We start from the raw sequence: 26148 nt of genomic DNA, 5'->3' as shown, positions 1-26148 counted from the left end.
CGCCATCATTCTGCTTGTTGTGTCTTGCCCGCTCTCACCGCAGCCGGGGTCTTCTTATCTGCTTCCGAAAGCTGAGGAATGTTCTAGTATGCCTCCCGGCCCCAGCCCTGGCTCCATGCAGACAGGCTGTGGAGGAGGGAGCACCTCCCGGCCCCAGCCCTGGCTCCATGCCCAGGCAAACGGAGCAACTAGACCCCTCCCCCTCCCCCACAGCATGTGAGCCTGAGGGAGGTCTATTACCAACAGCTGCCGACTGGAGTGACCCTCGCGTCAGAAGAATTGATAGGCGGCGGCGTCAGAAGGAAGGGAGGGGCAGGCCTGGATAAGTGCTGAGTCATGGAACCACACCCCATGGCCTATATAAAGGATCTGCTTTCTGGCAGTCTCTGAGTCAGGCAAAGTCGAACATATCTTGCTGAAGTCACTTTCTGGTCTCCTGCCTGCCTTGAGGACTTTGCTAGGACTTTGGCAGAGCTGCAGAGGCACGCCTGATTCGGATTTCCCTGACCCAGCCGTCAGCGGAGGAGTGGGACACGACACTGCTAAACAAATAATTCCCTCAACTCTGTCAAACTAGTTATTAAGTCTGCATTACTATTAATCTTCTCATCGTTCCTATCACCCATCTCCTCCCACTTATGACTGTAACCTCGTTGCTCGTATCCTTACGATATATATTGACTGTTTCCTAGTATGATTTGATTGCTTATGTGTTCCCTATGACTATCATGTTGTACCTTATGATTCTTGACGAATGTATCTTTTCTTTTATGTACACTGAGAGCGTATGCACCAAGACAAATTCCTTGTGTGTCCAATCACACTTGGCCAATAAAGAATTCTATTCTGTTCTGTTCTGTTCTGTTCTGTTCTATTCTATTAACTGATTCTTATTGCAAAGTACTATGTCTGTGTATGTTTTGACTTACAACATGTGCCTGCAGAGTTCATAATATTAAACGCACATATAATTTCACCATTACAGCATCAAGTGTTCACCTTAGAGTTGGAAAAGGAAGAAACGAATTAATTTATTAATGAAATTCATTCCAATGAGTCACTACACTCAGGAGCTCATCTGTTGTTGGAAGGAGAAGCACCCTTTTTTTTGTCTTCTTGACTCTACTCATCTGAAACTCTACAACAGAACTATGCAAAGTTTATTTTGAAATATAGATCTGTGTATAGAAAGTACAAAAAAGTTAAGAGGTCCGTGTGATTAATAAAAGGAATGCTGGAGATTGGCATGGGACAATAGGGTCCTTTTCCTATTAGTCCATAGCTACAGAATGAACATCTCCTAACAAATTGCCTTTTCCCTGAATCCTTGTGCTGTTGCCTTTATCCCAATCTTAATCAGCCAAGGCACATTGGGTCACTCTGGTTTTGGTCAGTAGAACAATCCAGATATTCTTCCACAATATTTGCCTGCTAGAAGGGTGGATCAAACTAAATAAAAACTGTTCAGGGTAGTGATAGGCTACATGATGACATGTGAGAAAGAAAGCCACAAGAATCAGTTTGTGGGACTGCAGGTCTAGAGATAACTCCCTGATTTCTCTTATCCCTCTTCTAGCCCTGATAACTGATCCCCAGTCTGGAAGAGGAGTCAGAAGGATTATACCCAGCTTCTTAAATGCCACCAGATCTTTAGTCTCGTGAATTATGTGATTCATAGGATTAGAGATACGGTAGGTAAAGGTTCAGCTCCTGTCATGGGATATGAGAATGACCTCGGGAAAGGGAGGAAGGGAAAAGGGAGGAAGGGAAAAGGGAGGAAGAGTCGCAAACTAGGCAATGGTCACATAAGAGGCAGTAGAGCCTGCAGAAGTAATGAAGGCATTGCATACATCTCAGAAGGGACCACCTCTAGTTTCTTGGACTGTAAAGGCAAGGGGAAGAGGGGAGAGATGTACTTTCAGACTTGCAAGATTCTGTTCATGTGACTTTACAATAAAGAGAGAGCTAGTACTTTTGGATGTGATTCTTATTTGGACTATCTCACCACAGCTTCCCTGTCCTGCTACCTCCCAGCTCTAGGAATCTTTTGTAAAGGAGCTTGTACAAAAGAGTTATGCCCTTGACAGAACTAACCTTGCCAGCCCCATCTCAGTTAAGGAGAGTGATTGCCAGGTTTTCCTACCTCTGGTGACATGTGGAAGTGTTGTGTCTCGTCCGATCTCACCACAGCCGGGGCCTTCTTATCTGCTTCCGAACACGGAGGAATGTCCTAGTATGCCTCCCGGCCCCAGCCCTGGCTCCATGCCCAGACAGGCTGAAGAGGAGGAAGTATCTCCAGCCCCCAGCTCTGGCTCCATACCCAGGCAAATGGAGCAACTAGACCCCTCCCCCTCCTCCACAGCATGTGAGCCTGAGGGAGATCAATTGCCAACAGCTGCAGACTGGAGTGACCCTCGCGTCAGAAGACTTGATAGACGGAGGTAACAGAAGGAAGGGAGGGGCAGGCCTGGATAAGTGCTGAGTCATAGAGCCACACCCCATGGCCTATATAAAGGACCTGCTTTCTGGCATTCTCTGAGTCAGGCAAAGTCTAAACATATCTTGCTGAAGTCACTTTCTGGTCTCCTGCCTGCCCTGAGGACTTTGCTAGGACTTTGGCAGAGCTGCAGAGGCACGCCTGATTTGGATTTCCCTGACCCCGGCCGTCAGCGGAGGAGTGGGACACGACAGGAAGGATCTGAAGGAAACCAAATCACTTCTTTCCTTAACTTGACTTTCACACAGAACGTAAGGAAATCAAACAATTTCTGTAGACTGGCAATTTTGGCAGCAAATTTTATGCTGACATTATTTCTTTTTGGCTGAAGGCCTGTTGGTTAGAACATTAACTGTCTTAGGGGGAAACCCACGGATTGCTTTGGTTGCCCTTTCACCTCAGTGATCTATTTCAGTGCTTTTTCCATGTGTATGTGTAAAAACTGTGCTATCTAATAATATTTCCAGTGAAAAAGATCTAAATGGTATAATAAAACATGCTGAGATAGAAGAAGAAATACTAAGTGGAAAAATATGAATTCCTAGTAATTTTTAATGCTGATCAAGTAACAAAGCACAGCCATAGTTCTGTCAAAAATAAAGCAAGGATACCCTCCTTACCTTGCCAAGTGATCCCATTCCTGCGTAAAGTTTTCTAAAAATACTTCTACTGCATTTAGGCAATCATGATAATCTGTTGTTCTCTGAAAATCTTCTTTTCTACGTAAGAGCACGTTGCTGGTTTGAAGGCAAAGATCAAGCCAATAGTTGCTCAAGCGTCCTACTTCCTTATGCTCTGGTGACTCCTGCCCTTCTGCCAATTTGCTCACTTTTTCAGTCACTGCAGTCAAAACTGTCTGCTTAGCTTGCAGCTTCTGGCTGAAGTCCTTAATATTAGGAGACACAAAAAGAAAGTAGCAAGAAAGAATTCTGTTAACATCTAAAAAGGGTTACTGAATTGTGTTTCGGATTCTACGATAAAGCCATAAATTAAGACAAATGCATTTTTCCCTTTCATGAGATTGTAATATTTTCTTGTTTTATTGACTCCTTCGGGAACAAAGTGGTAATATTTGTTTAATAACAGAATAATAGAGTTTGAAGGGATCTTGGAAGTCTTCTAATCCAACTCCTGTTCAAGCAGGAAACCCAATACCACTTAAGACAACTACCCTTTCTACTAACATTCAACTCATCTCTGTCATAGTCCAGAAACTATCAAATTACAGCTTGTAGACCAAATCTGTCCCACCACCTGCTTTTGTATGGCCTAAGAACTAAGAGTGAGTGGGTAGATGAGCAGGTCATCACCATGCCCAAGCTTCAGCAGAGCTCAAGGAATGGGGCTGAGGACTGGAGCAACTTGGGTGATGGCAACAGTCTTGTTGTGGTCCGCCAGCAGCCTGCGAAGCTGGCAGCGGAATCGGACAGTTAGGAGGCTGGGGCCAGTCCTGGAGTCTGGGGAAGGCCCGGAAGAGGGCTCTGTGTCAGAGGCAGAGATGGAGCCAGAGCCATCTGGGAGTTATGCGCTGATTCCAGAGCCTCCAGAGTTTGACAGCAGAGAGGGAGAGGAACAGAGGAGCCTGTTCCTAGTGTGTGCATGCGCAGAGCTGCCAGAAGGCAACAACAGTTAAAACAAAAGGGACGATTTGGGAGTAAGGCCTGGAGATGATTGGCCCCTCCCATAAGGCTTAAAAGAAGAGCAAAGTCATATGGGCCCTTTTCAGGAAAGCAACGTTGTTAATTCTGTTCCCAATCGGCATCTCTGTTTGATTCTAGACTCTGTGTGGCTTTGCCAAGTAGGTCTTTGGCAGCGTGTCAAAGGAGATAAGGGTTGGTGATTATCCCAAAGGACTTCTCCTGAAGGACTTTTTGCAACTAATTGGGACTCAGCTGTGAATGAAAGTAATTCACAGCTGTTGCAATAAAAGTGTGTTTTAATGACTCAGTAAGCCTAGGTCACAACAAGTCTATCAGTGGCCTCCTTGCTGCTGGTTGGCACTGCCCAATGGCTGTCTCACTCCTTGGACTGCAAACTTGTCATATACAACTGTGGAGATGAAGGAAGTGTTGATCCAACCCTTTACAGCAGGGATCCCCAACCTCCAGGCTATGGCCCAGTACCAGTGTGCGGCTTGTTGGGCCGTGCAAGGGATAGGCAAGCATGTCTTCCACTTGTGTAAATGGAGTTGCTCGTGTGCACGTGCACCTGCCACTTGTGCAGAACAATCCCCTCTCCCCACCCTTGCTGCCACTACTGGTTCTCCGCAGAGCTGGAAAGGTTGTGGATCGCTGCTTTATAGTATAGAAGAAGTTTGCCATGCTTTGTCCTAATGCCATACTTTAGAAGTATTTCCCTTTACACTTTTCCAGGTCTGGAAGTAGCTATTCTTATACATATTATTTAATTAGATATTAGTTTAGTTAAATAGATTCCCAAATATTAAATCTCTTTAGCAATAATGCTGAACCCCTCCTGCATGCTATAAATAGTTTTTCTTCCTTGCATAAATTCCATGTGATATTTGATTCTTCTTCCTACTAATCCAATACCCTAATGCTGGACTATACTGCTGTATATATTCCAGTTTCAGAATTCTTTGGACGAGTAACTGTAATTGCAACATCATTGTACTTGCAATTTTATGTACTTGATTTTATCATTTATTTCCTGACATTTTATTTTCTTGCGTCTTTTTTATTTTAACCCGAGAACCTCTTATTTACAGATTATAGTGGATTTTATGGAAAAAAATTCAGTTACAGAATTCAAAAATGTTTTTCAAGTCTGTAACTTCTAAAAACAATGTAACATAAATGAAAAAATGCCATTCCTGTTCCAATTCTTTCCCAGTGCCTTCATTTGTTCAATTGTTCAGCATTCAATACCATCATTCCAGACATTCTTCTAACTAAGCTAAACCAGCTACAGGTACCGGAACAGACTTGTAAGTGGATCACAAGCTTCCTAACAAACAGGAAGCAGCAGGTGAAGCTAAGCAAGATCACATCAAATACCTGTACAATTAGCACAGGGGCCCCCCAAGGCTGTGTGCTCTCCCCACTTCTCTTCTCTCTGTATACCAATGACTGCATCTCCAATGATCCATTTGTTAAGCTACTGAAGTTCGCAGATGACACAACAGTGATTGGTCTCATTCGAGACAATGACGAATCCGCATATAGACGAGAGGTCGAACGACTAGCCTTGTGGTGCAACCAAAACAATCTGGAACTGAACACACTCAAAACCGTAGAAATGGTGGTAGATTTTAGGAAAACCCCTTCCATACTTCCACCTCTCACAATACTTGACAACACAGTATCAACAGTAGAAACCTTCAAATTTCTGGGTTCTATCATATCGCAAGATCTCAAATGGACAGCTAACATCAAAAACATCATTAAAAAAGGACAACAAAGAATGTTCTTTCTGCGCCAACTCAGTAAGCTCAAACTGCCCAAGGAGCTGCTGATCCAGTTCTACAGAGGAATTATTGAGTCTGTCATTTGCACCTCTATAACTGTCTGGTTCGGTTCTGCAACCCAACAAGAAAACACAGACTTCAGAGGATAATTAGAACTGCAGAAAAAATAATTGCTACCAACTTGCCTTCCATTGAGGACCTGTATACTGCACGAATCAAGAAGAGAGCCGTGAAAATATTTGCAGATCCCTTGCATCCTGGACATAAACTGTTTCAACTCCTACCCTCAAAACGACGCTATAGAGCACTGCACACCAGAACAACTAGACACAAGAACAGTTTTTTCCCGAAGGCCATCACTCTGCTAAACAAATAATTCCCTCAACACTGTCAGACTATTTACTGAATCTGCACTACTATTAATCGTTTCATAGTTCCCATCACCAATCTCTTTCCACTTATGACTGTATGACTATAACTTGTTGCTGGCAATCCTTATGATTTACATTGATATATTGACCATCAATTGTGTTGTAAATGTTGTACCTTGATGAACGTATCTTTTCTTTTATGTACACTGAGAGCATATGCACCAAGACAAATTCCTTGTGTGTCCAATCACACTTGGCCAATAAAAAATTCTATTCTATTCTATTCTAAAACAAATAATATAGAAAAGCGAGGTGCATGTTTCAAATGAATTGTAAGAAAAGTGTCTGGGTTTCTGAAGTGTAGCAATTTTGCTGTAGTTCATTAAAGCAGTGGTCTTTTTCAGATTTCTATCTGAGCTTTAAAAATGTTACTGCTGTTTAATTTTCTATTGTCACAACGAAGCCAGACGATTTCAGAAGTAAACTATTAATTATGTATTTCTTGTTAATAAAATAAGAGATGCTCCTTACCTTCACTTGTAAAACCATATTATGAGCAATATTTAATTCCAGCTCTGCCCCCCGTCTCTTCATATTCTGCAGTTGCTGTTCTGCATCCTGGAAATAAATCCAAAGTTCCTCTTTCATTTGCTTTATTTCTTCCCAGCCCTGAGCAAGATACTGGGAGTTCATTATCCTATCTTCAATCTGGAAAATACAGGGAGGAATAATGGAAATATTTTAATGTAATTAATTCAGAGCTGTCTTAGATGTACACTATCCATTTATGTAGGTCAGGAGATTTACATTAGAAGGGGGTCAGGAGACAACCTATAAGAGTGGAAGATAAACAGAGCATGTATAAGTCTCTAATGCTCATGTTATATGAGTTCTATGCACATGAATTCTGTACAAAACAGTTGTAACCATCCTTATAACAGTTATATGTCAACGAAGATTCAATCTGAAAAAAAATGTAAATTAATGTAGCATCCTTAACAAGTCAGATGTACCTCATTGTCAGGAAACAACAGAGTTTCTTAGAGAATTAAACATAACAAGTGAATATCTTTGAATTCTGTCCCGAGTTATATTCTTTCCTCTTTCTTTATTATCTTTCATTCTGGAGTCTAAGGAACCAACTTCTGCAAGCATGACTGTAAGCATGTTTCTTTATTACCTAATTACCTAATTGGTGAGAAAGTAAGATAATCCCGTATCTAAGAAGAATGAGAGAACAGCTGCTACAATTTATCCCATACAATCTCCTTTGTTAATTGAAGTACAGTAGTCATCACTTCAAACCAATATTACCTAATATGAACCTGTAAAAAACATAATTACATGTCTAAGAAGCATTACAAACAGCTGTTATAGTTTATCCCATACCGTTTGCTTTGCTACTTGAATATCTGCTGCTGCATTTTTTACTGCGCTGTTTGATAAATCGTCAATGGAGCATAATAGATCCAAATAGGTGTTTGCCTGCTCTTGCAGGGCTCTAAAATGTTTAATCTAAAAAGAGAAAGAAAAGATTATCAACAAAACATAGATTTTCAAATTCCCCTAAAAATGCTTTGGAAGTTATAAAGCATAGCAACATTGTTACTTTTTTTAAAAAATAGTGTAAAATAATAAACTGCTCATGGTATTGATATTAAATGACACATTTCTTTCTGTAGATATTAATAAAGTAACCAAAGGGACTCTGTTGATTACGCATCTGCATTGTGCACAACATTAAAAATATGAATAGTTCAGATTACATTTAACTTTCTAATTAAAAGTAACTTTGACTTCCACAGATATTGCTCCCTCCGTCCCCCCCCTCCCCGTGTTATGAATCTTTCGATGGATTACCCAACTAAGGTTTGGATCATTTATTGGCTTCACTGAAGAAGAAGGACAATTTTGCTTCTTACTGCAGAATTAAAAACAAATCTGACTATCTAAACACACTATTCTTCATCTGAACATAGCAGTCACTGATTAGTTTCTTTCTGTAGGTCTTAATACAGCCCAGTCTTCATAGCATTATAATCTGAAATATTATCTTTGGAAGTCTCTTCTGATAAAAGAAAAATGTACTTTTATATTTGCAGAGTAAATTTAGAAGAATTATTGGTGTGTAGTAGAACACAATAGAAATGCCATTAGGTTTCATGGATCTATTCCATGTTAAATTTATAAGCAAGCTATTTTAAAAGTTCAAGCTTAGTAAATACCCAAAAATATCATTTTGGAAAAATGATCTCAGATTAAAAGTAGCTAGTAAAATAAGAATAGTTAAGTTACCATGTGCATTTTTCTCTGTTTGTATGGCTTTATCGCATTTATTAGTTATAACATAATCAATTTAACAAATGTCATAAACAAGTTAGCTTGTTTTGCTTAGTGCAAAATTGTGTGATTGTTTTCAGATCACTGGACAGGAATGAAGAGGCTTTTGATGACCAAAGGACATGCTTAACATTTTTTAAGAATCCGGGGGCCCTATAATACACAATGAGAGTGAGAGAGTAATGCACAATGGCTGGGATTATATCATATGTTTACCCTATTCCTTGAGTTTGTTCAAGGAGGTTCATCTACACTTGACCTAAGATTGTCTTCTGGGAAAGCAGAGCTGATACTTCTAATGGCCTTATCAATTTCTGGAATATACTCCATGTCCTTGCTGATATTTAAAAACTCTTTAAAAAGAACCTAGAGCTCAAATAAGTAGCCTTGGCTGTTGAAAAAAATTAAGGTCAAACTTAATTTCTTAGATGGGAGATATTGGAAAATTACAAGACTGAAGGCTAGAATAGATAATGAAAAGGGGAGAGTGGAGTGGAGTGGAGTGGAGTAGAGTTGAGTAGAGAGGAGAGGAATATTTCCACTTAAACTGCTGATACCTGCTTAATAGCATCTGCTGAACTAGAAGGTCGATGAGGATTGGCCTTTAACTCTGGACAAACTGTACAGAGCCAAGCTTGGCATTGCTGAAGAGTATCCTGATGGTTAACATGTTTCTGGAGTTCATGCTCCAAACTTTGATATACCTACAAAAAATAAGAATAAGAAGTAAGAATTCCTTTAATATTAATGATTATTACTAACTGAAAATGGACCCTTGGCCAAAAATATAGTCTAGCTCAGTGGTTCCCAACCTTTTCTTGTTTGAGGCACAACCTTTTCTTGTTTGAGGCACCCTTGGAAAGCCTTTCAAAAGTTCCCGGCACCCTTATAAGGAAATAGATATTTAAAATCTCCGTAGCTCAAAAGTTCCCGGCACCCTCAAAAGATCTCACGGCACCCCTTAGTGCCGCGGCACACTGGTTGGGAACCACTGGTCTAGCTGATTAAATTGAGCACTAGACCGTAGAAATCATTCTACCTTTATAATGCTATTTAATATAAAATGAATATTCCCTATACATTATTCCAAAGTTTGTCTTGAAATATTCTACTTTGGTAAAATATCTGTGAAGAATCTCAATCATTCAGGCCATGGTTGTCCCAATGGTGCTTTTTCAAAAGACAACTGGACTTTGTTTTTCCTTGAAGACTGAAGAAACTTCTTAGATGAGAAGCAAAATGTTTTCAAGGAAAAACAAGTTGCCTTTTCAAAAAGCAACTTTGGGACTACCTTGTCGTGTCCCACTCCTCCGCTGACGGCCGAGTCAGGGAAATCCGAATCAGGCGTGCCTCCGCAGCTCTGCCAAAGTCCTAGCAAAGTCCTCAGGGCAGGCAGGAGACCAGAAAGTGACTTCAGCAAGATATGTTTAGATTTTGCCTGACTCAGAGAATGCCAGAAAGCAGGTCCTTTATATAGGCCATGGGGTGTGGCTCCATGACTCAGCACTTATCCAGGTCTGCCCCTCCCTTCCTTCTGTTGCCTCCGTCTATCAAGTCTTCTGACGCGTGGGTCACTCCAGTCTGTAGCTGTTGGCAATTGACCTCCCTCAGGCTCACATGCTGTGGAGGAGGGGGAGGGGTCTAGTTGCTCCGTTTGCCTGGGCATGGAGCCAGAGCTGGGGGCTGGAGATACTTCCTCCTCTTCAGCCTGTCTGGGCATGGAGCCAGGGCTGGGGCCGGGAGGCATACTAGGACATTCCTCCGTGTTCGGAAGCAGATAAGAAGGCCCCGCTGTGGTGAGATCGGACGAGACACAACATACCTTTGTAAATGTTTTCAAGGTCCCTCCCTCCCCCCCACAATTGTTATTAAATTCATTTTTCAGAAACTGTTAAGAAACCATCCCAGTATCTTACTTATTTTGAGCCAGTTTCTACCTAATTGCCACCACTTGGTTCCTGTGTTCCCTGCCAAGTATTAAAAGATTGATGCTTACTTTCTGAGTTGTGCTACAGATGGCTGAATAGCTATCTCTCGTTCCCTGCAGCTGGGTTTCTATATTTTGTTTAAATTTTGCTTGGAGATGTTCTGCACACTCTTTGATTAAAGAATCTCCCTTGCTCTTAAGGATGTTCAGGCGATCTTCAAATCCAGCAATTTCTTCCATCGTTGCCTAAAACATTATTAAATTACAAGTACGTCAGAATGCATTTAAATGACAGGAAAATATATTACAATTGAATGTTAATGAAAAAATGCCTAACAATATGTTACAGGAGTGTTGGTGCAGAGACTGTAAAATATATACTTAAACTTCAGCACTGAATAGAGAACTTGTGCCTAAACGAATCGTTGATGGTGCACTGGTTACAATGCAGCATTGCAGGCTAGTTCTGCTGACTGCCGGCTGCCAGCAGTTTGGCAGTTCGATTCTCACCAGCTCAAGGTTGACTCAGCCTTCCATCTTTCCGAGGTCACTAAAATGAGGACCCAGACTGTTGGAGGCAATATGCCAACTCTATAAACCACTTAGAGAGGACTGTAAAGCATTGTGAAATTGTATATAAGTCCAAGTGCTATTGCTATTGCTAAATGTCATCTTCTTAGTTTATGATGCTATTTATGTACTGACCAGTTAATTTAAAAAATATTATCAGGAACCCTAACTCATTTGTTCATTTGTGAAAGTTTTTTTTAAATACACGAGTAAGCTTTTTATAATTTTATAATATTATATATTTTTTAAAAAAACCTTTTCATTCACCTTTATTTTTTAAAAAAATTATCAAGAGAGCTTAGTAGTTAGCAGTACATAAAATCTAATAAAATGAAACATTTTCTGTAATATATGAGAAAAACCTGTATAAGATTATAGTTTACAAACATAGGAAGCTGTATACAAGATCTTACATTATTAATCAACAAAAAATATAGGATTATTTATGTATTACAAAGACTGCATATAATGTTCACTGAAAATCATCTAATGTTTGAGGAAGGTGGTAGTCTTTTTCTTAAGTATAGAAACACTGAATACATATGGTTTCTATGTACATCTGTATAAGGTAAAGGAAAGGTTCCCCTCACACATATGTGCTAGTCGTTCCCGACTCTAGGGGGCGGTGCTCATCTCCATTTCAAAGCCGAAGAGCCAGCGCTGTCCAAAGACATCTCTGTGGTCATGTGGCTGGCATGACTAAACACCAAAGGTGCGTGGAACACTGTTACCTTTCCACCAAAGACAGTCCCTATTTTTCTACTTGCATTTTTTACTTGTTTTTGAATTGCTAGGTTGGCAGAAGCTGGGACAAGTAACGGGACCTCACCCTGTTATGGGGCACTAGGGATTTGAATCGCTGAACTGCCAACCTTTCAATCGACAATCTCAGCTTCTTAGTCACTGAGCCACCACATCCCCTTGTACACCTGTATATATATCATTATTTCCCTATCTGTAGACAGTAATAAAAATAACTAATTGCCAAAATCTTAATTTGATTTATTTAAATATTTGCTGTCTTGGTTTTTTTTAAAAAAACAATAGAAAACTATTTATATAGGATGTATTTTCTTTTCAACTGCTAATCTTTCAGAAAACTTTTCAAAGCACATTTACGACTATTAGAAGACCAGCAGTTCTTTACTTGAACTACAAAGTACAGTAACCATCTCTTCTAGAGAGTTGTTGATTATGTAGACCTACCTTGTGACTGGCTAATTGTTGTGTTATCACTTCTAGATCACTGTTCTCCATGAGTTCAGGGGTAATCAGCCGGCTGGACATCTGCAATAACCACTTTTCCACTTCCTGTAAAACACTATTATAGTCTTCATGTTGTTTCATTTTCTCCTCCAAGCTTGCAACCTGCAACTGCATTAACAAAAATCAGATACTTTTCAGTTGTTTCAAATGAGAATAATCTCAGATCTTCATTCTTAAAAGTTCAACTGCTCAGTTTTCTTACTCATCAGTATGACAATCCTTTTTTATTTCATTTGTAAACTGCTACCTTAAATAAGGTATTTTATATGATGTTGACTCATCTCTGAACACAAGATCAGGTTCAACAGGATTTTAAGAGGTTCAAGAATTACTCTTAGAAAACAGAACTCTCTTCTCATAAATGAAATATAGTTAGATTAATTTATATAATCCATATTACAAACATAAATTTACTTTTAATAAAAGTATGGACTTCAAATCTAGATATGGACTTCAAATCTAGATCAAGGCAAATCAATAGATGCAATCTACATAGACTTCTGCAAAGCTTTTGACTCAGTAGTACACGATAAACTTCTCCTTAAACTAACATCCTATGGCATCTCAGGACCCCTCCACAAATGGATATCTGCTTTTCTGTCTAACAGACAACAAGTGGTCAAAATTGGCAATGCTTTATCAAATCCTGTTCCTGTCAAGAGTGGAGTTCCTCAAGGCAGCGTCCTTGGACCAACACTCTTTATTCTATACATTAATGATCTTTGTGACCATATCTCAAGTAATTGTGTTCTCTTTGCTGACGATGTCAAACTATTTAACACCACAGACAACACTTCTATCATTCAAAACGACCTTGACCATCTAACCGCTTGGTCTAAAAATTGGCAGCTCCAAATTTCAACCAGCAAATGCTCAGTCTTACATATAGGAAAAAAGAACTCTAAAACTAAGTACATACTAGATGGACATTACCTTACAGACGACCCCCATCCCGTTAAAGACCTTGGAGTTTTCATGTCAAATGATCTAAGTGCCAAAGCCCACTGCAACTACATAGCAAAAAAAGCTCTAAGAGTTGTAAACCTAATTTTGCGTAGCTTCTTTTCCAAAAACACCACACTACTAACCAGAGCATATAAAACATTTGCTAGACCAATTCTAGAATACAGCTCACCACATCTCTGACATCAATACAATTGAACGTGTCCAGAAATATTTTACAAGAAGAGTTCTCCATTCCTCTGAAAACAACAAAATACCTTATCCCACCAGACTTGAAATCCTAGGCTTAGAAAACTTGGAACTCCGTCGCCTTCGACAAGACCTAAGTTTAACTCACAGAATCATCTATTGTAATGTCCTTCCTGTCAAAGACTACTTCAGCTTTAATTGCAATAATACAAGGGCAACCAATAGATTTAAACTTAATGTAAACCGCTTTAATCTAGATTGCAGAAAATATGACTTCTGCAACAGAATTATCAGTGCTTGGAATACTTTACCTGACTCTGTGGTCTCTTCCCATAATCCTAATAGCTTTAACCAAAAACTTTCTACTATTGACCTCACCCCATTCCTAAGAGGACCATAAGGGGCGTGCATAAGCGCACAAACGTGCCTACCGTTCCTGTCCTATTGTTTTTCTTTTCTTCTTCCTATATATGTTTATATGTGTATATACTATATAATCTTTTTGTATGATGTTGTGACAAAATAAATAAATAAATAAAAAAATATTAATATTGTGTATCCGGTAAAAAAAATACCTTTGCTATGTTGCAGAGCTCCTGGTATTCATTCTGAAGTTTTTGAACATTCTTATCTACATTGGTGTCACAAGTCAATTCAAAAAGGCTTTCTCCTTTTTCCACAACAGATTTGATTAAAGGTTCGTGGGATAGTATAGTCTGCTGCACTGTCTAAAATTAAAATCCAATTAAAAATGTTTTAAAAAATACAATGTAAAATATATATATATATATAGATGGAAAAATCACATTCAGAACTCAGCAAAATATATATCATCTTAAACAAATAACCTCCTTTGAAGTTTGCTCCTTTCAAAACTTTATCCATATGAACACAAAGGTCTATTCGTTGGCATTTGACATAAGAGACCTTTTGAAAAGTAAACAAAGGGAAAAGAGAAAAGCTGGCTAAATCTCCACTTTTTAGATTCAAAAAAAGCCATGGTGGCCCAGTGATTAGAATGCAGTACTGCAGGCTAACTCACATTGCCTGGAGTTCGATTCCCTCAATCCTGACTGGCTGAAGGTTGACTCAGCCTTCCATCCTTTTGAGGTTGGTAAAATGGGAATTCAGATTGTTGGGAGAAATACGCTGACTCTGTAAGCTGCTTCGAAAATGCTGTTTTCCGGTTTGGCTCTGCTTCGTGCAGAAAGCAGCTATGATTTAGCTGCTGACTCCCTAGTCTGTAAAAGCTGTTAGGACATCGTAAATCAGTCCAACAGCTTGTATTCTTTCCTCCGGGCGAAGGAGGAAAGCTGAGCAATTAGATTTGAGGTTGAGATGCCCTTATCTGGTGGGAAGTTCTCCTTCTATAATCTGATAAGCTCCGGGCTAGGAGAGGCACTTGCCTTCATGGCAAACAAACGAAGCATCCAACCGCCACGACAAGAATTGATTTAATGACGGATTTAAACGTGGACGGAGCAGAAACTGGAGTTCCAACATCTGCTTGTAAGAAGATTGTGAAACCCTGAGGATTTATTGGCTGCGAAGATAGGAGAGAAGAAAGCAAATGGCGGTTTTGTGGAATGTGTGCTCTGAAAACGAAAGTAGAAATGCTTACTAACAGCTAGTGTTGAAGTAGAAGAAAGAAGATACATAGAAACATACTGACTAAACGGAAGATATGAGAATTTTATGATTTATATTTTTTCTCTTTTTGGGCTTGACTTGTTATATATATTTTAAATGGCTTTTAAGCAAATAGTGCCAAAAGTGTGTTGAAAAAGAAGATATATAGGAAGATACTGACTAACTGGAAGAAATGAGAATCTTATGATTTATATTTTTTCATCTTCCTTGGGATTATAGACTTAAAAGATAGGGTTTTTTTGAAATTTTCTTTTAAAATTTTTTCTTCTTTCTCTTTTTTGGTTTATTATTAAGCTATCCTTTTTTTTTTTAAATGGCCTTTAAGCAAATAGTGCCAAAAGTTATTAAAAACTTTGAAATTTCAGCTGAAATTTCTTCAGCTCAGATTCAAAAATTAAAAGAAGAAATCAAAAAGGAAGTAAGAAATTTTTTACAGGAGTTTTTGGAGAGTCATTTTTTAGAAATAGATCAAAAATTTGATGAAATAGAGAAAGAGATGTTGGATTTTAAGGAAATGGTGGAAGAGCAGAAGAGGGAAATGAAAATGGTAAAGGATGCAATTGCGCAAATATTAAGTTCTTGTATTCAGATGCAGGACGATCTTGCAGAATTTAATAAAACTAATTTAGAGCTGCAAAGGAAAATAGAAGATATTCAAAAAAATCAAAACAATTGGAACTTAGATAATAAGATGGAAGATATAAAGGCAAAGGTAGATAGGGCAGATGAAGAAAGAGTAATATTACAATATAGATTAATGGAATATGCTATAAGGGTGAGGGGGTTGAAACAAAATAGGAAGGAAAATTTAAAGGAGATTTTTACGCAAGCCTTTGCACAGATAAAGGGTGTGAAGCCAGAAGATTTTGAGATTAATATTGAAAGAATTTATCGTGTTAATTCTTGGTGGGCAAGACAAAATAGAGTACCTAGGGATGTGGTTATTTATTTTACAACTAAAAAGGTTAGGCATGAAATCTTGCAAGCCTTTTATAAAAATAAATTTCAGATATTGGGACAAGATATAAAATGATGAAGGAAATTCCTCCTAAAATGTTAAGAAACAGAAGAGAATTTGCTTTTTTGGTGGATGAGCTTAAGAAATATCAGATATATTTTAGATGGGAAGTCCCAATGGGTTTGTCACTGAATTTTAGAGGTAGAAAGTATTTTCTTAATTCAGTTATGAAAGCGAGACATTTTTATATTAATGTTTTAAAGAGTGGGAATCCTTTGTTGTTAGATGCTAAGTTAACTGGTTTGGAAATGATGCAAAATAGAATGGGAGAGGGGAGGAATGTTTAAGATGTGAATATGATGATTATGGTTAATTTTTGGAATTGATTTGTTTAGGATATAAATTATAGGATTTATGTTATTTGCTATTTGTATGGTATAAATCTATGGGATGATATTATTCAATTGTGAAGGATGGAAAGTGAAATTTATGAATTTAGATAATGTGGATGTAATGATTTTAACTGCTTACTGTTATATTGTGGATGTAGTTTAAATGATTATTTATTTTAATTGATACGTTTATAGATAGTAAAAGTTATGAAGTTAAGCTGGAAATATTATATTTGAGAGATTTTATTTGAAATGATATTTGATTGATGGAGTAGTATTGGAAGATTGGATATTAAATCTTACGACAATTGAAGAAATATATAAGTGATGAAAATTTGAATTTGAGAAGCTGGATTGTAATTTAAGAAATGGACTTATGAAATTTGAAGGAATATATAAGTGGGTGAAAAAAATTGAACTTTAGAAGATGGACTAATTTTAAAATGGACTGTAAGAAGAACGGACATTAAATGTTATGGCAACTGAAGAAATATATAAGTGATAAAAATTTGAGTTCGAGAAGATGGACTGTAATTTGAGAAATGGACTTATGAAATTTGAAGGAATATACAAGTGGAAAAAAAAAATTGAATTTGAGAAGATGGATTAATTTTAAAAATGGACTGTAAGAAGAAGTAATATGTGAAGTTGGTATTGCTTCTTTTTTTTTCTTTTTTTTATTATTCTTTCCTATCTTTTTATTCTTAATGTGAGGATCTAAAGTTTTAAATTTTTAAAGCTGGGAGGTTATGTATATTTTGCATACTTTAGCTTGTGATTGTTGGTTATAATACCCGGTATTTGCTCTGGGAAGTCTGGGGGGAAGGGGAGGAGGGGGAAGGGGAAATGATACATGGATTGATTATTAATGTACAGTAATTTTGAAGATATGAAATTAAAAAAAAATTAAAATGATATTGGGGATGCTCGACTGCCATTTCAGGAAGAAAAGGAGAGAGGAGTAGAAGGAGGAAGAAAGTAGGTAGGAAAGAGTAGAGAAGGAGGAGGGAATAAGAAGGTTAGATAGGGTGGAAGAAGGGTGGAAGAAGGAGGAGGAGAAGGAGGAGAGGAAGTAGTAAAGTGAAGGAGATGAAGGATGGGAAAGTAGTAGAGGGTAGAGAGGGAAAGTAGTAGAGGGTAGAGAGGGAGGTTGTGTAGAAAGGAAGTGGCAATCGGGCAGGCCTGAATCAGTTATAAATAAAAATTAATGATTAATGATGGATAATAGTTTGTACATAAATATGATGTTGGAAAATGGAAATAAAAATTATTCAAAAAGTAAAAAAAAAAAAAAGAAAATGCTGTTAAGCACTGTGAAGCGCTATATAAGTCTAAGCGCTATTGCTATTAGGCAAGGATTTAACATTCACAATGTGAAGATTAGTTAGGAAAAAGAATCTCACTAGCCAGCATTACAGATGCAGGAACACTGGAAAGTGTTTGTTGGATCACTTTGCATGACTGAAGCTTAGGGAGACCACCAAAATTTTGTGATGGTCTGCTGATTTAATGATTATATTTAATGATTATACTATCTTTAAGAATGGGTATTTAATAAGAACGCCTCAGTAAAATTTAGATGGTCAAACTGGATATCTGAAAATATCTGAGGGAATTAAATTTCTAATTGAAGAATCCTTTCATTTTGTAAGGCACAACATTATCTTTACCTTGTATTTTGATAATTGTGCCTTCTTCTCATATAATTCCATTTTGGGATCCACTGTATTGTGCAGTATGATTTGATAATCTGTTAGCCACTGTGTCTGTACTTTGTATTTATCTAAGAATTCCTTTGTTAAGTGGAGACATTTCTCCACGGTTGTACATTCCTTTCTGATAGAGCAAGTCATTTCATCAAGTTGTTCTACATAATCACTGATTTGTTTCTTCAGTTGTTCAGCTTCATTTTCCTCAATGTACTTAATAGCTCTTTCTCCCTTCTCACGGGCGGATTTGAGCAAACTGTGACCAACTTCCATGTCACTCATGAGATCCTATGAACAAAAAATGCACAATATTTACAAGTAAAATAAACCATTTGTGCAAATTCAGAATGCAAAGATATTCTATTGCTAGAAATTGGTTCACTTGATCACATTTTGATTTACCTGAATTCAAACAGGATTTTTGATCATGCACAGAGCAGTTCAAATTCTCTCTGAGGCATGAGCAATCAACCAGGAAGATGTAAATTATAACATTTTGTCAAAATCAGAAAATAATTAAATTAAATTAAATAATTTAAAGCAATTTAAGCCAACAAGATTATAGTTGGCTTAAAGTGAACATTACTTAATATTTAACCCTACTTGTATTTAGCCACAGAATTGGCAGCTCTTAATTAATGTTTGTGTGTGAGTAGAAGTGATAAGGTAACAAGACATCATCATGTGTATCTATTTTTAGTGTAGCTTTCAATATATCCTTCTTACATATTAATGATATAATTCCAATTATGTCCTCATAGGTGCTTCTATATATTATCATGGAAAAACAGAATATTTTGAGGTTACATGGCATATAAATTTAATAAATAAAAAATAAATAAAATTTAACTAGCAGTTTACACATCAGTATTTCTATAGTAATTTAATTATTGTACATAAATGCTTATTTAGCATTTTAAAAATATTAAACTGAAAATTATGGAAAGATATACAAGCTTTCAGGAAATTGCCAATCATCTATTGTCAATATTTCAAATTCTAAAACATTATGTTACTGAAACAGAGCATCTTTCAAATAGTATCCTAGAATTCTTGCTATATCTCAGTAATTCATCATTTGTTAACATTTCTTTGAATAAAAATCAGTGTTGAACAATCTGCCCTGCTATTTCAGTTCTCTCTCTCTCTCTCTCTCTCTCTCCAGGTATCATTGCTATTTCACAACAGGCTCCAATGTCACCCTTAATTGCATTACATTCTCTAAAATATCTCTATAAATCCAGTATTTCTATAAATCAATGCAAAAGTAATTTTCTAATGTAGGTAGTTTGAAATCCACTGTTCATAGATTTCTACATCCCTGTAGTGCTACATTTATGATACAAACATTAATGTCATATATAGTTATATTAGATATGCAGTGACAAATTGCAGTTGAGTTTACCTCAAGTTTCTGCATTTTTTTCTCCATTAATGCTCTCTCCGCTACATCACATTTTGTCACAACATTTTTGAATTTCCTAAGGATAGCTTCAGACCAGTCTTTGTAAGCACTGAAAGCTAGTTCAGATTCTTCCAAACTTCGCATTTCTTCTTCTAGGAATTTTATTTGTTCCTGCAAGGAGATGAGAAGTGAGACTTATTATTAATTCATTCCTTGATACTCACACCTCTATTAAGCCCACAAAATATTGTATTTATCAATGAAATGCAGTATACAGTTGGGAAATCAACTGCTGCTATTAAATATTTCTTAATACTAACTAGACAATTCTTATGGAATATGGAAACATAAACACTGGTTGTCTTAGTTCACACAGACCATCTATCCTAGAAGGCAAAATTATGTCTCGTTTATGCTGACAATTCAATACTCCTTCAATGTTTATGGATATAAAAATATGCTGAAAGGCTAATTGAATTTTGATACTACCTCTAACATAACATTGTCTTGTCCCAATATTGCACAACTCCTGGTCTGACATAGACAGATGACCAAGGATGCAGAGATCTGCACGTGCTCCCATTCACAAGGGACTCTGTGATCACACAGCATAACATGTATTTCTTTGCTCAGAAATCTATTCTCAGTCTATGGACTACAAGGAATAGGACCAGGAAACTGTATAATGAAGGTGGAGTTACCAATGTGCCTGAGAAAACCCTTCCACATGTAGTTACATTTTAAGTCTTAACAGTATGTTAAAAAAATTCAAAATGAACTCATAGATGCTATAAGAATTAATTTGATTTCTTCAGAAAACATTGGTTATTTTTTAACCACCATTTCTATAGGTAATCCTTGATTTACAACCATAATTGAGCCCAAAATTCTTCGCTAAGCAAGACAGTTGTTAAATGAATTGTGCCCCATTTTATGATCTTTCTTCCCACAGTTGTTAAGTAAATCATTGCAGTAGTTAAATTAGTAGACTAATTGTTAAGTGAAAATGTCTTTCCCATTCACTTTGCTTCTAAGAAGGTCACAAAAGTAACCACATGACCTCAGGACATTGTAACCATCATAAACACAAATCAGTTGCCAAGCTTCTTAATTTTGATCACGTGACCATGGGGATGCTACAACAGTTGTAAATGGGAAAAACAGTCATATGTCACCTTTTTCAGTGTCATTGTATCTTTGAACAGTCACTAAATCAACTGTTGTAAGTTGAGGACTACCTTTATTTCCTGAATTATCACTTCTTATATAAAAAGAATTAGAGCTCTTGCCTTAGAACATGAGTTGTAAAATAGATAAAAAATAAAAAAGCAGATCGAGAGCAATTCAGCATAATATAAATGACTGACACTAATTTTAGTCTAATCTTACAGTTGAATATTAATAGCTGGTGAGTGATCCTCAGCATAATATTTAGCTGTATAATTTAATCTTCAGACATACAGATAAGAGAAGAGAAGCAGAATGACAATCATTCCTAAAAATAAAGCACTTAGAAGTGTAATCTAAAAAAAATAATAATCACTGAATCTTTCCCAATTATAACATAATGCTTTCAGAACATTTTCATTATTTACCAGTACATGAAGAACAAGAGTCTGGTATCGAGAAGCAAGCTGGGTTGCTTGTCTTCCCATTCTACTAGAAGTATGAATTTCCTCCAGGAAATGCTGCGCCAACAACCCAACTTCTTCAACTTCATTTTTATAGACTGTTATTTCTTCATGCCAATTCTGAGATAAAGAAATATTTTAAAAAATATTTCAGAAATGACATACATGTGATTTATAGAACTTTTAAAAAATAACAAAAATATGGAAACATGAATCTCGATTTATAAAATCAAGAATTATAAGCCTGTGGTTTTAATTTACAGAATATTTATAGACTATTTTTGCTGCATGCACATATGTTACAGAAAGATACAACACTCCTTTTAGTTATTAAATAGAGAACTTGGTGAAGCAGAATCTTGTTGTTGCATAGGTTTTTATATATTGTTTTATTGTACATTAGCTTTTTATATATCAGTCAGATCTTATATGTAAATCCAAAAGGCCTAATCTGTCAACAGTATTTTCTTTGTTCTCCAATATTCAAAGATTATTCCATTGACTCATACAAACTCTCTTTCTTCTTACCCATAAGACTTTCACATAGTTGATTCTACTTCTTTCTAATGTTTCTAGTTCTTCCCATCAACATAACCCATTTATCTCTCTATACTTTGAGCCTATATAAAAGATACATAATTAATCTGAGTTGCTGTCTGGTAAGAAAAACGGGAAACGGCATTTTGCTGCAAACTTTGATACAAACTAATGAACATTTCTCAAATTAAATGAAGATTTATTTTGTTTTTAGCAATTTGAAGTTTGAGGCACAGTTTTTTCTGTATAAAGATTCCTTGCTATACTTTGGATTACAAAAGCTGCATAAAAATCAGTAGGAACATTCTGATGTGGTAGTGAGAAAGAAAAAGAACATGTTTGGAAAAAAGGACAGAAAAATCCATTTCGATTATTGCCCCAAAACAGATACTTTAAAACTAGAGTGGGAGCCCTTATTCCCAATAGTGATATGCTTAGTATTGTGGTAGACTAAAGAGACAATAAGTGGATCAAAACTGAAGTACACTTAATATAGCTAAGCTTAATATTTCTTTCTTTCCTCTCTCCGTCCCTCCTTCCCCTCCTCACTTCAAAAAATATCTCCATTTCATATACTGTACAAATAGGTAATCTATGCTCATACCAAATAATAATCATATGTTGTATTTAGATTAAGAATATAAAGATATCTCTATAGATTGAAATGAATGTCAGCTTTCAGTTGTATGAATTATCTATGACTGCAATAAATAGATATAAAAGATTACTGGTGCTCATATATTGTATAATTTCCTCACCTTCAATTGCTGAAGCTGGATTTCCTTTGTGGCTCGGTCAGATTGCCGGCTAGTCCTGATATTAACTTTCTCCTCCAGAGTTTTGAGCCATTGATCCATCTTCAGAAATTTATTCTCCATCAGTTTTAGTCTACTTAAAGTAGTATTCACTTGTACCCTAACGTCAGAAAGCTTGTGTTGGTAGACTGTCCAATCTTGACGGAGAGACTCCAATACTCTTTCCTCCAACTGGGGAGCACCCCATGGGATTACTTCTTCTCTAGCATGGAGTGTTGCATTAAGCAATGCTTGTCCTTCAGCACAATGTACCTGTAATTCCTGAAATGCAAAATTATTGGATATTGTACTTTCTAAACTAGATTTTTGTACTAGATTGTTTAAGGTAAAATTGTTTCTACAAACCTGGAAAAAATATGGTTATTATTTCCAAATTATTTTCAAACCATGCACAGCCCTATAAAGGATCAGAATTTTATATAATATATCCAATTAATGCAAAATAGTAATTTTTATTTGCAAGCTCAAATGGTTGACTGCTGTTAGTTTGGAAACAATATAAATTTGCTCAAAATAAGATTTTTGTATGCTCTAGACAAATTTAAAACATTAAAAGACGGCCTAACAAAGACTGACAAGCTGGCAGAATATTGATACTGATACTTAGCATTAGATATTGATACTGAAACAAGATGTATGTGAAAAATAGAATCCAATGCCTGCTCCAAGTTGATTGGAGTTTAGAAAACAAAGGATAAACTGCAAGGTAATTATTATTAGGACAAAATTATTCTAAAATTCTACCTGGAGCTCTTGGAGTGTTGCTTCGTATCTCTCTGTATCGCCTTCAAGGTGTGATAAACAGCTGAGCTTTTCCTGTTCCTTTTCCAGCCATACTTCAAAGACCTTCAAATTCTTTTGGTATTCTTGATGCAAGTGAATGTATCCTTCAGCTTTAGTTATTGTTTCCTATTGTTATCAGAAATATAAAGATTATGGTGTAAATCAACAGACTTTCCTGACACTGACCAAATACTGCATGTAATGGTGACATTTTATTTCTGTACTGCTTCTCGTGAGCTTAAATAAATCAGTGATTAATAAATAAATAGGTAAGAGGTTAATATGCCAATCTGAGTACTTATGGTAATTTATCAAATTAATTGATACTATTAATAAAAGCGATCCTTTTAACTAATAGAAATGCACTTAAAATACACATATGCACACATATACCCAAACATTCAAATACTATGAAATTTGTGAGCAAAGAAACAACAGCATTTCTTTAACATCTTCACCAAACAATTATAGTGAAGGAGAATAAACATAGCATTGTAAAATGCAGCAATACCATTATTCTGTCTTTGAGAAGCTGGTATCTCTCATGAAGGTCTTGCAGTTCAAGCTGAGTGACATAATGCTCGGTCATGCCCGTGCTTTTGACTTCAATAGCTTCCAGCAATGTACTGTGACTAAATATTTCTTCTTTAAGTAACTGTAGAGGACAAACATCAATTTAACCACCTAAAATAATATGTATTGTAAACAATACATAATTAGAACTTAATTACAGGAAACAAAAGGATTCACTTTGCCAGGGTCAAAACCCAGTAAGACTTTAACTACAATCCTGTTATCATAAAGGAACAAAATGAGGCTAAATAGTAAATGTAGTAACAGTAGTTTTTCTGAAGCTAACCCAAAGCAAAATTCGAAACAACAGTTAACATTCTGGATTGTGAATTAACTGTATTGACCATGAGGAACTCAGAATCCGTGCGAAAGGAAGGAAGGAAGGAAGGAAGGAAGGAAGGAAGGAAGGAAGGAAGGAAGGAAGGAAGGAAGGAAGGAACAGCATGTAAAAAACCTGGACTTAATAATCTTACAGAATATTGCTTGAGCCATGTTGAAATGGACTTATGCTGAAGGACCCTCCTCTAGTCCTATACTTTTTGACAACTTTTTTCAGTTGTACAATTAAGTTTTTAAATATTTGAATTAAAAAAATCAAACATTTAAAACCTTGCGCCCATCAGCATTCTTATATACTGCCATTATTTTATTTGTGAACTGCTGAGGCTCCTTAGGGATTTGTCAAAAAAAGTAACAATAATGCTATATTTGTTGATTAAACAATAAGAAGTAAAAAATGAATTTAAGTTCTATTCTGAAGATACACATGTAACCAGAACACAGATAAATGTTAAGTTTTTAAAGTCTTTTTTAAATAGGAGCTAGTTACATTAAAGAAAAAAACTTTTGCAGAGTTGAGAAATAGACTTTAATATGCCAAGAGAAAGCAACTCCTTTGATAATATAGTATTTTTCTATATAGTATATTCTGCAAGGGAATATCTATCATCTATCTATCTATCTATCTATCTATCTATCTATCTATCTATCTATCTATCTATCTATCTATCTATCTATCTAATCTCTCTCTCTCTCTCCCACCTTTATAATTTTTTAATAAATAATTCAAGATGGCATTCATATCTAATACTCTTTCCTCCTCCTGTTTTTTCCACAACAATAATCCTGGGCTGGGTTGGGCTGAGATAGATGGCCCAAAGTCACCCATCTGGCTTTCATGGCTAAGGCAAGAACTCACAGTCTTTTGCTTTCTAGCCTGGTGCCTTAACCATTAGACCAAAATGGCTCTACTACTAAAATATGATATTGCAATTATATTTTTTTAGGGTAGACTTTCTACAAACCTTAGCTTTGCTGAGTGAAGATTTTTTTTCCCTCAGTTCAGAATACTGTCTTTCTGAGGCATTCATAATTGCTTCTATTTTGTCCATCCAACTACTAAACTGCTGAACATCATCTTGGTAGCTTGTCCACTTGGAAAGAGCTCCTTCAAGCTGGCTGCAATGATAAAATACATATACTTAGTTCTGTATAAGAATGACCTGTGTTTAACACACAAAATCATCTATTGCAATATCCTTCCTATAAAAGACTACTTCAGCTTCAATCGCAATATTACAAGAGCAAAAAATAGATTCAAGCTAAATGTCAACCGCTTCAAACTTGATTGCAGAAAATATGACTTCTGTAACAGAGTTGTTAATGCTTGGAACTCATTACCTGACTCCATAGTCTCTACTCAAAATCCCAAAATCTTCAACCAAAAGCTGTCTACTATTGACCTCACCCCATTCCTGAGAGGACTATAAAGGGCGTGCATAAGAGCACAAATGTGCCTACCGTTCCTGTCCTATTGTTCCCTTCATTATATCCAATTAATATAATTGATGCATAATTTTAATTATATATATATATATTTTCTTCAAGATATGCTGTTTTATCTATGACATTTGTTTGTGACAAAAAAAATAATAAAAAAAATAGAATAATCTAATTCCAATTACATTATCAACAAATGGTTCTAATTATTCTTATATATTAAGAATACTTATATTACGGATGTGCAATGCATTCATAAAAAGCACTCCACATTAGAGAACTATTAAAACAGCTGTGCTATTTGCAAGGCTCTTAAAGAGTTATTTTGAAATAATCTGGCTGTCTATATATCTATACAAGCCCAGC

General features: G+C 36.4%; 1 protein-coding gene across 1 annotated transcript in view; it reads right to left on the bottom strand.

Annotated features, from left to right (window-relative positions):
• Positions 1-26148, bottom strand: part of SYNE1 (spectrin repeat containing nuclear envelope protein 1) — a 363177-nt gene that overhangs the window by 167480 nt on the left and 169549 nt on the right. The window contains exons 62-75 of the mRNA XM_058172424.1: positions 25308-25461; positions 23942-24085; positions 23392-23556; positions 22591-22908; positions 21260-21415; positions 19665-19835; positions 18221-18547; positions 14126-14278; positions 12339-12506; positions 10632-10808; positions 9193-9339; positions 7685-7810; positions 6827-7003; positions 3118-3383 (exon numbers count right to left, since the gene is read on the bottom strand). Of these exons, the coding sequence (XP_058028407.1) occupies positions 3118-3383; positions 6827-7003; positions 7685-7810; positions 9193-9339; positions 10632-10808; positions 12339-12506; positions 14126-14278; positions 18221-18547; positions 19665-19835; positions 21260-21415; positions 22591-22908; positions 23392-23556; positions 23942-24085; positions 25308-25461 (2649 nt within the window). The remainder of the gene's footprint in view (positions 1-3117; positions 3384-6826; positions 7004-7684; positions 7811-9192; positions 9340-10631; positions 10809-12338; positions 12507-14125; positions 14279-18220; positions 18548-19664; positions 19836-21259; positions 21416-22590; positions 22909-23391; positions 23557-23941; positions 24086-25307; positions 25462-26148) is intronic.

Source organism: Ahaetulla prasina, chromosome 1, assembly GCF_028640845.1.
Source record: "Ahaetulla prasina isolate Xishuangbanna chromosome 1, ASM2864084v1, whole genome shotgun sequence".
Lineage (NCBI taxonomy): Eukaryota > Metazoa > Chordata > Lepidosauria > Squamata > Colubridae > Ahaetulla > Ahaetulla prasina.
Note: the sequence above shows the minus strand (reverse complement) of the source record. Positions and strands in the feature narration are given on the sequence as shown.